General features: G+C 37.2%; 1 protein-coding gene across 1 annotated transcript in view; it reads right to left on the reverse strand.

The window, feature by feature from the left end:
• The window catches only part of PLD5 (phospholipase D family member 5), a 97,252-nt gene extending 91,354 nt beyond the window's left edge, over positions 1 to 5,898 (reverse strand). Inside the window, exon 1 of the mRNA XM_042822337.1 lies at positions 5,831 to 5,898. Coding sequence (XP_042678271.1) covers positions 5,831 to 5,880 — 50 coding nt within the window. The 5' untranslated portion in view covers positions 5,881 to 5,898. The remainder of the gene's footprint in view (positions 1 to 5,830) is intronic.
• Between the last annotated feature and the right edge of the window lie 11,491 nt (positions 5,899 to 17,389).

Genomic DNA, 17,389 nt, shown 5'->3' on the forward strand with positions numbered 1-17,389 from the left:
GGGAAAGGGAAAGGGAAAGGGAAAGGGAAAGGGAAAGGGAAAGGGAAAGGGAAAGGGAAAGGGAAAGGGAGTTTCCTCTGATGAAAGTTTTTTAAATTACTGAATTCCCCCGTGGTCCAATTCACTGAATGCCCTTATAAGGAAGGTCACCAGCTCTCTGCACCATCCAGCCACAGAAACTTCAATGGTGAAGTTGTTTTCAGGCAAAAATAAAAATAAAAATGTCTGAGAATATGAATCATTAAAAAAAAAAAAAGCGATTTTATAGCTCATTCTCTGCATCACCCCAACACAGGAAGACAACAGGCATCTTGTTGACAGAAGGCATTCTTATGCCAAGTGCTATAAGTGTTTTGTAAATAGAAATCTTCAGCTGCTCTTTAACAGGCTTGTTTTCAAAATCTGAGCATCTTGTTCTGCTGAGACGTTAAATTATTATGCCTGTCATAGTTTGTTTATTAAATAGAAATCGGTCAATATAAACCTTGCTATATTCAGAACCCACGCAGCACAGAGAAAATCTCCCCCACAACCAGCCAGGGGCAAAGCATTTGCAAGGTATAACTATGTAAGCATGTGGCTGCTGTATGAACACGTAAGTGCCACAAAACCCTACTGAGTGAAGTAACAGAGAAGAATTGAAGAAAAGGTCTATAAAGCAGTAGAAAATAAAATCAATTTTGGGTCCTCTCTCACAATCCAAGAGTAATAGGTACATCTGAAAGCACCACATAACTGATTAATACAAAAGTGCATTGTGTATAACTAGATTTAATCTCTGGATCTCAGTGCTGAGCTCTGTTGAAGTCTAAAACTTAGCACTTAAAAGGGAAGATTCAGCTCCTCTACAAGACACTGAAATTATGAAGGATACAAGTCCTTATCCAAGACAATCCAAACAATTGCCAAAGTAAATGGAAACACAACCTCAGGCTCATTATTTGCTTGCTGTAGGCAGAGTTAGTCAATGCCTTCCTACAAACACCGAAGAAACCACCTACACTTTCCCATTCACATTATACCTAAAGGCAAGTTCCTTCAGTGCAAATCCAAACGAGCTCAGATGCCTTCGTTACTACTCCGAGGAAAAGATAACCAATTAAAATAGCAAAATATTGTCACTGAAGCAGAATCTAAGCCAGAATCAACCTTGAACACACTCAAAACCAGGTGGCCAGGTTGTATTGGGCCCCTGGCAGCCTGGTCTAGTATTAAACGGGGAGGTTGGTGGCCCTGCCTGCGATGGGGGGTGAGGGAGGGAAGTTGGAGATTCATGATCTTTGAAGTCCCTTCCAACCTGCGCCGTTCTGTGATTCTGTGATTTGCTACTAAGAACTTACCTCAGAAATCTAGAAAAGCTAAAATTCACAAAATAAGAAAAATCCCAAACCCCCATCGGAAAAATGAGGAGGGAAGGAAACAGAAGGAAACAAAGTATCCTCATGACAACAATCTTTCTACATCCTAAACTGTAGCTGGGAACCATACAAAGTAGCCATCATTACTTCCTTTTTCATCTTGGTCCTCCTTGGCCCCAAGAGAGAGGCAAGACTAGACTCAAGGCCACGGAAAGATTTATGTTTTCTGCCACAATTGCTTCCATGGGCACTGGAAAGGCTGGCAAGACAAGGAGAATTAAGACAGTATGCAAGTTCTGTTGCACCCCTTGACTGTCTGCCAGCAGCAACAGGAAGAAGAGGTTTGCTGAATGCTTGAATTCCTGATATTCCTCAGATAACAGCACATTTTGTCAGATGTAATTTCTTCTGTTTTCCACACTTTGGTTTTTAGAGATCACCAGCCAGTTTTAACAAAATCAAGTAAGTCTTATGTCAGAGGCTAGCCAAGATTTATTCAAATCAAATCAGCCATAAAAAGGTACTATTTTCAAATTACAAAAATTTAATTTTATAGATGTAATGTCTAATGGAACCAGGATAAGACAGGCCAGGCAAAGTTCCCAGACTGCTAAGCATATGCTCTTAACCAGTCTCATCTATCAGTACTTGTCTGACAATATATGGTAGACATCTCAAGAGAATTATTTGCATCCTGCTAGAAGTACAAACTGCAAAAACTCTGCTTTTCACAGTCGTTACTATTTGTAATTTTTTTTTAATCCTTAAATGTCAATCAGTTGACACTGCTTTTAATAGAAAGGGTCAAAAGCCATTCGTATTTTGTTAAGTCTGATATTCTAAAATCAAATTTAGTGGAACCAAGCCAGGAATGCACAGCATTCTCTGTACTGAAAAGATGCCTCTTAACAGACTTGGTCCAACCGTAAAAATAAAAGTAATTTTTTAAAGGATACAACAACTACTTTCAGTAAACCAGTTTCTCCATATGTGACTCATGGTACGAGTGTTACATGGGAGACTTTATTTCATCTAAACCAATAAAGTTTTCCAGTTCGCACTCAGAACTCAGATTCTAATTTCAATTCTGAAGCCCAAAATTTTTCTGACAAATAAATTTCACAGACCTTTGCCCACCTCCACCCAACTCTAATTCTGAATAGCACTATGTGTCAGCAGAAGATAGTAAATTTTACATTGGCTCTTAGTCATTATTTTTATGGTACATGTATTTGCCCTACTACCTGCCCTTAACTACTAGGACAGAACTGTAATGTCTTCTAAGTTACCAATTCCTGTACTCCTGTAAGCAAGCTTAAAAAAACATAATTCCGTATGAAAAGAAAAAAAAAAAAGGAAAAAAAAAAAAAAGGAAAAAGAAAAGGAAAGAATTTCATTCATTTCTTAGTTAAATATGGAACATTCGAGTTCTGCTTGAATACACTGAATTGTTTGCTTGCCTCTGTAACTAATAAAACAGAAAATGGTTTGTAGCCTCCAGGCACCTGGCTTCACATTGTGAGAGACACAAACCGTCTGTAAGCAAAACGCTTTTTAGAGTTCATGATTAAAGACTCAGCTTTTTAGCAAGAAGTTCGAAGGTTACAAATCATAATCAATAGTTCAAGCATAGTAATTTTTAAAGAAACAAAAATATTTCCTATGTGCCCTCATAAATAGATGGCAACAAATCATTCAGCAATTAGCAAAGACATGTAATAAAGTCTGCTTTTCCACTTCCCTGCCAAGTTTTTGTTACAAAGTTCCCAAGAAAAATAAATACAATGATAAAGAGAAAGGTTTTTTTTTTTTGACAACAAATCCAGTAAGCATTCATTATGTACAAGGAGTTTAGGAATTAACAATGAGGAACCTCATGCTGAACTACAGTAATCTCATCAGAAAGGTTTTATTCATATTCATGAACAACAATACAATCATAGTAACAAAAAGATGATATAGAGGCTTACTGGAAAATACTACTTAAAGTATAACGATTTCTCTCTCAACCTAGGAAAAAAAAACGGCTTTCTAGAAATGGCTTCATTTTACTTCACTCAGTTTTCTATCTCTGTCTTTTTTATTTCTAATTATAGAACTATTCTAGACCACAGTTCTATTTTAAATATATTTTCCTTTAGAATCCAAACACCAAAATGGAGTTGATTTTCAGTAGAAGAAAGAGTTTAACAAACCATCATCGAAGTTCTTGTCAATTCAACAGCACATTTCCCATCAAGTTTATTCACAAATAAAAATAATCACAGAATCACAGAATCACCCGGGTTGGAAGGGACCTCAAGGATCATGTAGTTCCAACCCCCCTGCCTAGCAGGGCCACCAAACACACACATTCAGATCAGGTTGCCCAGGACCCCGTCCAACCTGGCCTTGAACACATCCAAGGACGGGGCATCCACAACCTCCCTGGGCAGCCCGTTCCAGGGCCTAACCACTCTCCTTGTAAAGAAAAATAAATCTAGACACACAGGCATAAAACTTGTATTTGATAACAGTTTCATCTTAAAAAATGACATTCTATTGCCAAATGTCTCAGCAATCCTGCAAATGTAAGCGCCTGTTCCTGAATTTCAGTCAAAGTACTCACACAGCAGAAATATAAGAATTCAATAATTCTTGTCTTACTTATTAAAAGTGCTTACTAAATAGTACTAAAGTACTAAATATATGCCACACAGCAACTGATCTCACAGCACTTCAGTTAAGTCTGCAATATATTTAACACATAAAGGAGCCTGATTTCCATCGCACAAAGGAGGATTCAATGTTAGTAGGTAGCAGATACCAGCACTTTGATATTGCAATAGCTGTTATTAGAGATGGTTTATACAGTGTTATGGTTCAAGTATTAGTAGCTAGATCACGCACTTGAATCTCTCTTTGAAAGGCATCTTAAAATAGAGCTGCGATCACTTTTATCGCTGTAAATGCAGAACAGTTTCACCAACTCTAATGGTTAACATCAGTGTGAAGTTTTACTCCCAGATTCTACTTTCACAGTCCAAAGAGACAAGAATTACATATGCCAACCAACAAAGAACTGAGCAAAGATGAGCATTTTTGGAAAGGGAGATTGCTGCATCCCATAAAAAGCATTTCTTCCCTTAGTCATGGAATAAACAATACCCCGGTTTACCATGACACTGTACACTGCTCTCACTCTTAATTTTTTATTTTTTTCCATTTGAAAAGTACAAAGAGAAGATCAAGGTCTTTCATGGCTAAGCCTAGGGACAAAACTGGGAACTATTACATTATGAAACTACAAGGAAAGCATGGTCTGTAATTGAAGTCATGTGCAGTGCACTGAAGCAACTGAGCAGAAAGACTTTCCCCTCATCTGACCTAGTTCTGTCAAAGATTCCCACATAGAGGAGTGGGTGTAGAGGTGACACATACAGTTGTCTTCAAAAATTTTGGAAGGCAATAACTCACAGTAGAGAATATCTCAGGCCCTGACAAGGAAAAGCTAACTGAACTCCAGAAAATTCAGACAAGTATTAGAAGGCCATCCAGAACAGTGAGTGTACAAAGTGAACAAGCCAAGTCATTTTGCAAGGGAAAAAAAAAACAACAACCAACAACAGAGCCAGTGCTAGAAAAATGAAAGCATGGTGTGGACAGGTTTCTGTTCGCAAAGAGGTCAAACACCAAATATACAACTTGCAGAAATGATGAGAAAAGGCTCCAACAAACAATAAAATTTCATTAGATTATTCTAATAAACACAAACAACCTCCAGCTTCCCACAGGCCCAGCCATTGGTAGCTGAGTAGATTCTGCACATGTCTTATGAGAACAAATTTTCCCTAAAATCCAACCTGAACCTCCCCTAGCACAGCTTGAGGCCGTTACCTTTCATCACTGTTACATGAGAGAAGAGGCCAACCCCCATCTTGCTACAACCTAATTTCACAGAGTTGTAGAGACTGATAAGATTATAAGATCTCCCTTGAGCCTCAATACTGACAATACTCTAGTCTTTCTGTCTGTATCCCTATTTTTCTCACAGTTTCTGGGTAAGACACCACATACATCAGGGTGTGCAAGAGTAGTAATAGGTTATATAAAAGGAGCAGTCTCAGGTCAAAAGCAATCAGTGACCTTCCCTGAAAGAAAAAAAAAAAGGTCTTGATGAAAGAAAGATGCAGTAAAATTGAGAGCAGTATGAGCTACCTCAGGCCTCATTTATTGAAATGCAATACATTTTGACTCAGGAACACAAAATAACTGAACAGGAAGACCTTGCTCAAAACATACCACAAAACATAACTTCAAGAAGTGTGCTGTATTTTGTCAAACAAGCCTCTAAAATAAGAAATTTAAAGCAACAAAGCATTTCACTGGATGTTATCTACTTCTCTTACCAACTACACCACCGAACTATGGCATACCATCAAATAGTTCATATCTGTTCTTATCCACCCCAAAAGAGAAGTTTTGTTTGTTACCTCTTACCGACAGTTATTTTGACAGTTCTTCTCCGAGAGTCCATCCTCATCTTCTCCCATAATATCCACTGCCGAAAATATCAGTGCAACGAGAATTGCAAAGCAGCATACCAGTGCAAAGATCACAATGCATCTTTGCTGGGACTGAAAGAGATTAAGATTAAAAAAGTTTTAACAGAGTGAGCACATTCCAGTCAATGACTTGAGACTCTAAAGCTTTTGAATAAAAATGTAGAAACCTTTGAAGACCTTACTGCCATAGCTGTAAATATGAAACACACCTCAGGATGAAAGTATCCTCAAAGCCATCCTTGAGATTATCACCTTGAGATGTAGTATATATCACTCAGGCATCATTAAATAATTCATGTCATAAATAATATTCATAATTTAAACGTGTCTTCTGTTGGCACCACAAGAAAAGCATTTTTTAAAAAAGCATTATGCATTACAATAATGATTCTCACATTAACTATATACTTTCTGATTGCACATCACAACATAATACACACTTCAGGATGGCAATCAAAATCTTGAGAGTTTTGTTGTGTTTGGCTGAAATAAAACATGTCACTGTGAGAATGAAGAGCAAAGTCCTTTTTTATTGCTACAGAAAGCAACTGACATTGTAAAAACTGTTGCAGCAACTGAGACACTTTGGCCAGTCCTTGCCCTGCAGCACTCAAGATACAAAGAAAGAAAATTGACAAACACTAGATAGGAGTCAACAAAACAATTGGAGATCGCTGGCAAAACACAGCATAGCCTTACTCTACAATATGAAATCTTGCAGCACTAAATGGATACGAATACAGCGCTAGATAAACGTGAAACCTAAAGAATTTCCTGACATGAAATTTACACAGTTGCATGAATAGAAAGATTACTTTATTTTGAAACCTATTGTTCAAATATACTGTGTATTTTTCTACTAAAGAAAATTTGCACAATCTCAAATATATTTAAATAATAATTTTAAAAACTCTAACATTTTACCATAGTTATTTTCTTAATTCCTATCAACCCTGTACATGAACTTTTATTCAAAAAAAGCTTTATAAAGAAATAGGAAACAGAGAAAGTGCAACCTCATATTTCTTCCTGAAAAACAACTTCACAGTATTTCCATGTTTTGTTTTTTGTTTTTGTTTTTTTTTTTTTTTTTTTAAAGTGATTTTCCAAAACTTCCACTTGAGTGTGCATCCCAGGAGAACCACACTCACACTTGTCAGAACAAATCAGATGTTTGTACAGAAGAAACGAAACACTCATCAGTAACACAGTAAAACAACTCAGTGAGACAGAAAGGAATTTTCTGAAATTCGGTGAGAAATGTATTCCTTTACCTAACACTGAATAAATGTAGGTTATACGTGTGTTTTAAATATAATGCATGTTAAACATTTTTATAGCTTCCAAGTACATATTTAAATCTGTGCCAATATATTATCTAAAATCTTATAAGAATGTAGCATAAGAAAACCCTCTTCAAACATTCACAACACCTACTCCTGAAATAAATGCAATATGTACTTACTTTTCTGCTAGGTATAATCGTGGTAACGTATAAACAAGAATTAGAAGCAAGTGCATTTGGGTACCCAAAAGCGAAGCTGTAGTCATGTGCACAGTAGGATTTAATAGAGAAACGTTAAAATACTGCCCTGTCATAGTGGTGAGAAAAACTAAGAAGTGCCAAAGAGGCATTTGGACCTGGGACACTGCTTTATGCCCTTTCCTCACCAGGACATCTAATCTCTTGCTACAATGACCTTTGTCTCATGCAGTTTGTTACAATTCCCCAAGTGTATTTGCAGAAACTGCTGCAGCTTCTTCCAAGCGCTGAGTTTATCACCATGGCAGCAAGACAGCAGAGCTACTCCCATGGCAGTAAGCCAAGCAGAGCCAGGGCTTACTCTCTAGCCCTGAGGGCAGGGGAAGCCAGCCAGGACAGCTCGTGGCCCTAAAGCTCCTTTCACTCTAATCACAGGATAACTGCAGTCGTTCTGCTCACTGGGAACAGTCCTGAGCCCATATTTTGGACAAAGATTGACAAAATTGTCACAACTGGCATCCTAGCTACTATCCTAGCTACAACACTGCTCCACCAATTGACTCCCACCTTCTTGCTGGGTGTCTTCACAAGCAATCAAATAACCACAGAGCATCCGAGGGACTGGAACAGATAGGAACACATCAGCCTTCAAAATTGGGCCAGCCAGACTAAGGCAGCAAGAGATGTTGCGTTAAAAGGAGTCACCAAATGTCCCTGAAAGTCTTGCTTAAAGGCCAAAAGGTATGTAAAAACTACAGAATATTTAACATGATATCATAAGAAGAAGAAAACAAAAAAAAAGCAGGTGAGCCTGACAAGTAATGTTCCTTCAACACCAGGAAATTTTACAGTAGCAATTTCCAGGTGGGATATCCCAAGAATAAAGAAAGTGGAAGGCCAAAATAATCCTCCTGATCTACCTTAAATCCCATTTCACATCAATTCAGGGAACACACTCAAGGCTTCTAGACTTCAGTGTCGTAGCTTGAATTTGTAAAAAGCTTAAATCCCTATTATTTCAGTTCTGAGTGTGTACATTTCACAAACTTTGCAGTTTGACTGCTTCTCAGTACGAACAGCATCAATTTAACATGATAAATAAGACCAAGCTAAAAAACTAGAATAAAAAATTAGGCATTTCTGTTTGAATATAATAACAGATTAGTTGTTTCAATGTTTTATTATTTTTTTATTTTTTATTTTTTTTAAAGTCCCAGCTCAACAGCATATTGACTTGTAGCACACAGGACCTATAAAATTCACCCACACTATAAAGAACTTTATCAAACTCCAAGAACTCTGCTTTTTTCTTTGAATGAAGGATAACACAAAATACACAATTTTTTGAAAAACTAAAAATCCCAAGTTACAACTCTCCTAATCCCAAACATTTAATCACAGATCTGAAAGGCTGGGTAAAGATCATTAAAAAAAAAAAACAACATTATACAGATAGTAAAGGGGATTTTGAATGCTTTTACAGTTGAAATTACTCTTGCTGAGTGGTGATTTTTGACAACATTTAAACATATATATTAGATTAGGAATGAATATTTAAATACTGCTTATCTTCAAATTGATGCTAATATTATTAAAGAAGAATGAAAAATAGCTGTTGGCACCAAACGTGTCTCCTGAGCTTTTCTTTTGACAGTGATAGTAAATCTTAATTTCCATCACTAGCGTCAAAACTGCAGGCAATTTTATAATAGGCTTTTTCTAATTAAAGCTGATCAGAACAGTCCATGCCCCTATTCTATTCTACTATCCACACATGCATGCATGTGGGAGTAACAGCAGGCTTATTGAAAGAAATTAATTCAAAACAGAAAAGCTCACACATAGAGACATTAGAAGGAATCTGTTAGATTTGCTGTTTGGGCTCAAGTCCACATGCTTGGGAAAACTGCTTGATGTGATATTGCTTTGCCTTGGCTTGGCAACTAGGATCTGAGCTTGTCAGCTTTCTCCTTCTGCTTCGACCAGAAAATGCCTAAAACCCCTTTGTCTTTCATACTTCAACACTTAGTTAAGGAATACAGATTAGAGAGAGAACTGTAAAGCTTATATAGTCCATCTCTTCATAAACATGATTAATTTATACAAGCAGTACTTTAAGAGATATTTATCTACCCTGTCCTTAAGAATTTCCAGAAAGAAACTCCCGCAGAAATAAGGACCATCAAAAATGCTGTTATTTTCCACTTTCATGAGCAAAATGTGTTTATTTCACTTGCCTCATCCAAGTTAATACCAATGTTTAAAAGAAATCCATCAAAACACTGCATTCACTAAAAGAAAGCATGGTACTTTCATGCTGTTATGCTCCTAGGTAGAGAGCGAGAAAAAGAACAAAACCTGCACAAAATGAGTATGCAGTGCAGCACCATTCAGAGAAGATTTTCATTTGAGAAGAACGTTATCTGTTTATTTATCATTATATCATTTCTTATCATTAAGAAAAATGATAGCCTGTGGCAGTTAAGGTTGCACCAGAGCTGGGGCTATCCAAGTAGAATTTCAAATGAGAACTAGAAGAAAAAGCCATCCACTTTCACTGCATACCCATTGCGCAAAGCCTGGTAAGAATTCTTCAATGGCCCATAAAGCTTTCACTTTCTTCAGAAACAATAGGTATTTCTAACACGGTAAATGTAAAGAGGAATTTACTTTTCCCTCAGCACAGTACAAAAAAAAACCCAACAAAACAACACCTCATCTCCCCAAACAAGAGCCACAAAATCACCACGTTGCATCTACTGAGAGAATTGAGTACATAACAACCAAGCATGTCATGGCTTTGAAATAATGCTTTATTTTTATATCTATTTGGAGAACAAAGGAGGCAGGATTTACACAGCATACTAATACAGAGGCCATTTTTGCTTGTAAGAACCACAGAGGCACTGAGAGAGGTTTTCAGTAGCCTACTCCTTCCTGTAATGTGTCTGAAGATCAGTACGAGAAGCACTCCTCTTCAGCACAAGTAGCCTGTCCAACAGTTCATAAAATTTTGCACAATTGGGATTGCATGGCATGCTATGCTACATGCTTAAGTACTGTGTTCAGTTTTGGGCCCCTCACTACAAGAAAGACGTTGAGGCCCTGGAGCGTGTCCAGAGAAGGGCAAAGAAACTGGCGAGGGGTCTGGAGCACAAGACTTATGAGGAGCGGCTGAGGGAGCTGGGAATGTTCAGTCTGGAGAAGAGGAGGCTCAGGAGAGGCTCACTGCACTCTATAACTTCCTGACAGGAGGTTGTGATGAGGAGGGGTTTGGCCTCTTCTCCCAGGCAACAAACAGGACCTGAGGAAATGGCCACAAGTTGCACCACAGGAGGTTTAGATTAGCCACACGGAAAGAACTTTTTCTCTCAGAGAGTGGTCAGGCACTGGAATGGCTGCCCAGGGAGGTTGAGTTGCTGTCCAGGCGTTTGGATGAGGAGCTACAAGACATGGTTTAGTGGCTTGTGGTCGTGGAGTCGCCGTTCCTGGTCAAGAGGTGTCTGGATGAGGAGCTGCGAGATGTGGTTTAGTAGCTTGTGGTAGCAATGGTAATGGAAGGACGGTTTGACTAGATGATCTTGTAGGTCCTTTCCAACCTTTGATTCTACGACTTGCCAAAGGTAGTATGCAAATGGACTTCAGGGATTAGAAATCTTAGAATCCTAAATTCTTAGCTCTTAAGATCATTATATGCATCTATTAAAATGTTATATAAAAGCTGTTTCACATTAATCTGGAATTCACATGCAACAGAAATATCAGTCTTCAATCTTATAACTAGTATGAATATCTTTCACACTTAAGTCTCTATTGAACATAACTAGGAAGGCACTGATACAAGAGTAGTAGGATATGTCATGTATTTTCAAATTGGTTGGGCCCAGGGAGCTTGATCCTTGTGTATTTATGATGAAAGAAGATTTTGTTGATTTTTTTTGAGATAAGATGAGATTAAGATATTTGTATCTGGATGAGGTAAAGAGAGAACTTTAAGCATCTTTGCAAAATCGTGAACACGAGTGAAGTGTCAGAAGACTGCAAAAATGGTTTTAAATTAAAGACAAAAATGTGGACAGATAATGGGGGTTTAGAACTAAACTAGTTATTCCAGTTTCCATCTCTAGAGAATACTTGAACAAGTAATGAAGGCATTACATGTAAACATCTGGGAAAAAAGGAATTGGACTGAATAACAGTTTTGTCATGAAAAAGTCACATCAATCAATTTACATTTCCAACTTTCCTAATCCTAAGCCTTGGAGAAGCGAAGAATAACATACTTTGCCCTTTAGTAAAACTTTCTTGCAAACCTGAGGAACTGTGTTGAGACTATTACAGGAGACATGTAAAGCTGGATGGAATTTCATGCTTATTGAAAAAAGATAGGAGGACCCTTTAGATGGATTTAACATGAATGTGCTGCCTGTGTTTTTGTTCACATCTTTATCAACGATCTAAACTGTGAAATAGAAAGGATATGTGCTTACTAAAGCTTTCAATAAAAAAAAAAAAATCAGGGCAAGGTGAAAGCATGCTGGAAGGCTAGATTGAAATTTCAAAATATTCTTGATAATTTAAAAAATACATTGAAAAATGTTAAAAATCAATTAAGGAAGAAAAAAGAGCAACAAGTAGGTACACGCAAACCATTGCGCAAATATAGGAACTTGGAAAACATTAGAAAAAAAGAGACAATCAAAACGATTATAGGCTGGAACAGATGCTCTGGGAAGAGAAAGCCAAAACAGCCAAAACAGCCAAAACAAGGACTCTGTACTTTGGCAAGCAGAAAATTCATCAGAACATTGTGTACAGTGAAGCCAAAGTTGTTATTCACCAAATATCACAACACTAGAAATGGGGAACGCTATTGAAACGAGGAGGAGTTAAGTTTCAGACAGATCAAATGGAATTGAGCATCTGGAATTTACTACCACAGAAGTCTGTGAAAGCAAATAAGAGCAGCAAGTTTAGAGAGGAATTAAAAAAATTCTTTCAACAACATGTCCTGAGAAGCCACTAGACAAAACAGGCAAGGATGCACCCTCTAATACAGAAGCTGGGTGACCATGGTATTGTCATTGTTAAACACATTGTAAAGAACTAGGTATGCAAGTGGCCAGAGCATTAGGATATATTTTCTTTGCTCTTGTATTACTTAATTATTCCATGGAAGGACCCACTAGTAATAGCGAAGTGCAACATGAAAACAAATCAATCATGCCACACTTCAGTATTGGCTTGCATTTCTATGTCCTTCTGTAATGTTTGTACTGCATACAAGATAAAAATAATCCCTATCTCTACTTCAAGTATGCATATTTTGTTCACCTTTTAATACTGCATGGAGAGAGGTAAGAGAAAAATCATCAGTAACCTTTTACTCATAGTCACCATTGAAAGTTAATTCTCCAAAAAACATTCTTTAATTTCAGTGTTTTCCAAGCAAATGACGTATATGAAGTCACACTGTCTGCCCAGTATCTTTTCAATCTGTATTTGAAAGAAAGATCTATAGAAATGTAATTATCTCAGATGTTTTATGAAATCCAGTACCCAAAATAGTGCCTCTACTAAGCGAAGGATGGCTGAAAGTTTCACCTTTCAGTGCATGCATGCCTTAGCACCATGCAGCCAGGGATGAGAAGAATCATCCTGCAGGGTGCAGGACTCTGAGCGTGCACCCCCAGCAAAGTAGCTGTGGTGGTTCCACTGCTTACTGAACAAACGTTTGATTGAGTAGGTCAGACGTACAGCACAACGACAGACACATTACTATAAAAAGAAAAACTAGAAATTACCTTGGAAGAATTCCAAGGCTTTAAATACAACTTTCCTGAACCTCTTCTATACAAAGCTCTATATACAGGAAGCTATTTAACCTATTTAGAATAGGAGCTCTAAGTCAAAAGTGTTTCCAGCACATGACTAGCTAACCTCTAATGCATTATGTTGACCAGAACTGGCACAATAGAGGGAACAGTCAAGTGTTCACGTGTCATTTTCCTGAAACAGGGTCCTAACATCTATCCAGGATACACTGACTTAATCTTCATAACAATGCAAGACAGTACTGTAGTTCAGGAAAAACAGAGAAAGGTCATCATATACCCTAAGTACAGCCTACCCAAACTCAGTATCTCCTGGAAGGAAAAATAAAGTGTATTCAACAATCAGCCTGGCTTGAACAACCAACTTAGAATATATTAATATTTGTTAGTAAAAAAAAAAAAAAAAGAAAGAAAACAAAGAAAAAAAAAGAAAACCAACACCACCGTACATACTATTTCTATATCATAATAAAGATTAACACATCTCTAAACCTGAAGCCTGGAGGTAACTAATCTTACCATAATATCATCAACCTCATTACTACCTCAGGAATATTGCAAATAAAAATTGCTGCTTTAGAGAAAGCTATAGTCAATTTCTTTCTTGATGAGCACTTCTTCACATGGTGAAAGATGAAGTACCTTCAGAAAAGAAAGACCAAATTAAAAGAAAAACAAAAAAAAACAGAAATACAGCATAAAACCCTAGAAGCAAAAATTGACAGCAATAGTACTTAATTAAATTTTTGGGATGACCAAAGAAAAAAAGGTCATGAAGTACATTGAAGGGAATGGAAGAGAGAAAAACACAAGTTGGAAAAAAATATTCACTGTACTCCTACAACTTCTAGTCCAAAGATGTTACCATCTAAACAGGTTGCCCTTAAATGTACCTAAATAGCGCAACAAGGTTGATGGTAAAATTTAGAACACTTTTGGCTGATAAAATTTGGTCCTTTAGGAGCCTTTCCTGAAGAGCTAAAGATGTCCAATAGTTGCTGCAGTCCTCCCTCGTTTGGGGCAGAATCATGCTGGCAGAGCAACATATATTAGATTGATTCAGGGGGGTGTTATGAAGGCATTAAATTAGAAAAAAAGAAGAAAAAAATCACTTTCATTCTGATGAAATAAAATATAACTAATAAAACTTTTCCCTAAATTATATATTGACAGAAGTTCAAAAAATGAGATTCTCTCACAGGGGAAGCATTTATTTTTAGCTCATTCTGAATTTCTAGCGACGCTTTGAGTAGATTTGCCACTCAGCCAAGCAAGTTAATTCCACTGTCACAGAGAACACAACCAGTGTGACATTCATAATAAGAATTACGTCCTACTTTAAGGAGAGATAAAGGAAAATAAAAAGAGGCTTACAATCCAGAGCTAATCAGAGGGATAAAGGTAAACTAGTTAATCACAGAGATTTTGTGTATCTGATCCATGCTTTCTTTGTTATGACAAACTTGAGAGGTAATTTAGCTACCAAGGCTTTAACTTATAAAATTCTGTACTCCAATTAAATTATAGTATTTATAACTTTTGTATCTTAAACAATTCTACTTGACGGATAATTTCTTTACTGGATGGAAAATGCATAACAATGGGTAACGACTGGACTACTGTTTTGAATTTGGCTTCTAGGAACTCAAAACTTGGCTCCTACTATTATTTTCGGAAGACCGAAACAGGTATTTGATCCAGAACACTCCTTGCCTGCCCACTTCTCTGAAAAAATTCTGTGTGTCAAGATCCTTGAATTTCTGTAAAAAAGGAATAGGAGACAAAAATCTACCTCCTTAGCATTCTGTCTCATTCACCCGTCACCTGCCAGTGATTCCATATGACTCGTTTTACAGTCAAAGGGGACAGAAGAGTGGGGTGCCACCAAGCGCATCACCCCTTACTTTACATGCAAAGCTCTGACTTCAAGAAAGCCAGACTGGAAGTCTCAGCTTCCATCTCATAAGAGCACCTTGGATCTCCTAGAAGGTTTTCATACCTTCCATGGAAAAGGAGCATTTGAGTTCTAATGGTTTTATCCTGTGATTTTTGTCTCATTTGTGTTTGCTTGTTTTAAATGAAAGCACTCCCTAGCAAAGCAGGTAGGTAAGATTTAGATAAAGAAAAAAATTTTCTCCAAGTGTTCACTAACTGCAATGTCTGTTGCTAGCCATTATTAATAATTGATAATTGATTAGAAGGGCTCTCCCTGAATCACAACAAAAGAAAAAAGCTGAATATTTACAATGGATATAAATGTTTGAGCACATTAAAATATATAAAAGGGAAAGTGAACCAAGAAAAAATGTCAAGAAACAAGTAAGTATAGATCTTCAGTCTTATATTCCTTTCTTTTCCCTCTTTCTGTATGAGATCCATTACAGTGTTCTCCATACAACCTATTGGAGAAACAGAACTTTTCCTAACCCAATGGAGAAACACATCTTTAATGTGAAGGAAAAAAAAAAAAAATCAAGTAAACTAGCAAAAGTATATCGTTTCTGAATGTCCTCTAGATACCCACCCACTATTCCACTATTCCTATTTACCTTGTCCTTCTTCCTGGACACAGCAAACAGCAAAACAATTCAGTATCCTCACAGTTACCTTCTCACAATTTCCATAACTTTATACAAAGAATAATCAATCAACATCATAACTGACAGGACATACATAAAAATAATGTTAGCTCAACTTCTTATATTGTCTATTTTGTCCTTCTTGTTTGCATCAAAGTCACTGAAAATTCAGATAAAACAGAGCTCATCATGTAAAACATTTCAATGTGGACGACCACACAGCCAAATGTTGTTTGCCCTGCAGCTCTTCTGTCCACCGGACCACTCCTTTCCTCAACTCATCATCAGTTTTCATGGCACCTGACTGGAAAAACTATTGAACATCTTCATCTTTTTATTACAACCAGTTTAAACAAAATATAAAATGTAGCTTTTTTGAAGTTCTACTTTATTATTCTCAGTTTTGTTGCATAGAATCTCAATAAAGGCAAAAAAAACCCAAAAAACTTAGAGATGGAGATGAACACTGAATACAAAATCACAAATCCTGTAGCACAATAATTTGAAGCAGTAGATACATGTACCTCACTGATGTTTCAATGTCCCTGAAAGGAGAGGAAGTGTATTGAACCACACCAATACAAGTGACGATGTATCTGAGAAAGTTCTGAGAGTAACTGCATGCCAGAGAGTATCACTAAACATTATCACCTTTCATCCTACTGAGCAGTCCAGTATTTTTCCCAGCAAACTTCACTGGGAATATTTAAGAGAAGAAATTACATTGTTTGCAATAAAGGCATCATAGAGGATACCATCAACTGGAGAAAACTATTCTGAGCACAGATTTATGCTCACAAAGATCTTGTAAGTCCTTTCTAAACTGCAAAATGAAATGCAGTTTGAGTTCTCAGCATAGATTAGATTAAGCATAGAAAGTTGGTTTTTAAACATGAAGGGAAAAAGTCTATCAGTCTCCATCTAGCTACTGCAGTTCAAACAGAACAAAATTACCTAGCAACTTATAAACTCAATAAATAACACTGTGCTTATCCAGAGATTGCTCCAAGGACACTGAAACTATTTGCTGTATTTGCAGAAATTAATACTGTCACTTGCTGATGTTTCGTAGCTGTGCAAATTACTTTGTAGATGGCAACTCTGGAAATTTGTCTTTTTACTATATAAGAGCAGACCCAGACTGTAAATGACTGTTTGGGCACATTGACAAAAAGCATCTCAACATTTTTGGCTCAACGTGAGAAATTCCCAGTGCTCTGTCCTCGTTGGATAATCCCAATTCTTCACACAGCCAGATAAAAGAAAGCACCCGGGTGAAGTTATTGACTGTCTGTGAGATCTACATACACACAAAAACAAAAAAATACAGCGCAAAAAATTTTGCTGTCATCTTCCACTTGTTTTGCCTTAGGTAAACACAGCACAGATTACCTAATCTAAAGAATGGTTTGGATGATATGCTTCTCAGAAAGCAATGCCCCACCTCCTCCTCCCTCCAATCTCTCTATCCTGTCACAAAGTCAGCAAAGCTACATCAATCCAGAAGGCTATCTAATGTGTAGGTAAAGTAGGCTACGCTCCTGTGGCAAGACAGGGGAAGGGAACAGGCATGCTCCAACATTTCTGCAAG

This window comes from Centrocercus urophasianus, unplaced genomic scaffold (genome assembly GCF_019232065.1).
Source record: "Centrocercus urophasianus isolate 14NV4802_14NV808 unplaced genomic scaffold, USGS_Curo_1.0 seq_10, whole genome shotgun sequence".
In the NCBI taxonomy this organism is placed as follows: Eukaryota; Metazoa; Chordata; class Aves; order Galliformes; family Phasianidae; genus Centrocercus; species Centrocercus urophasianus.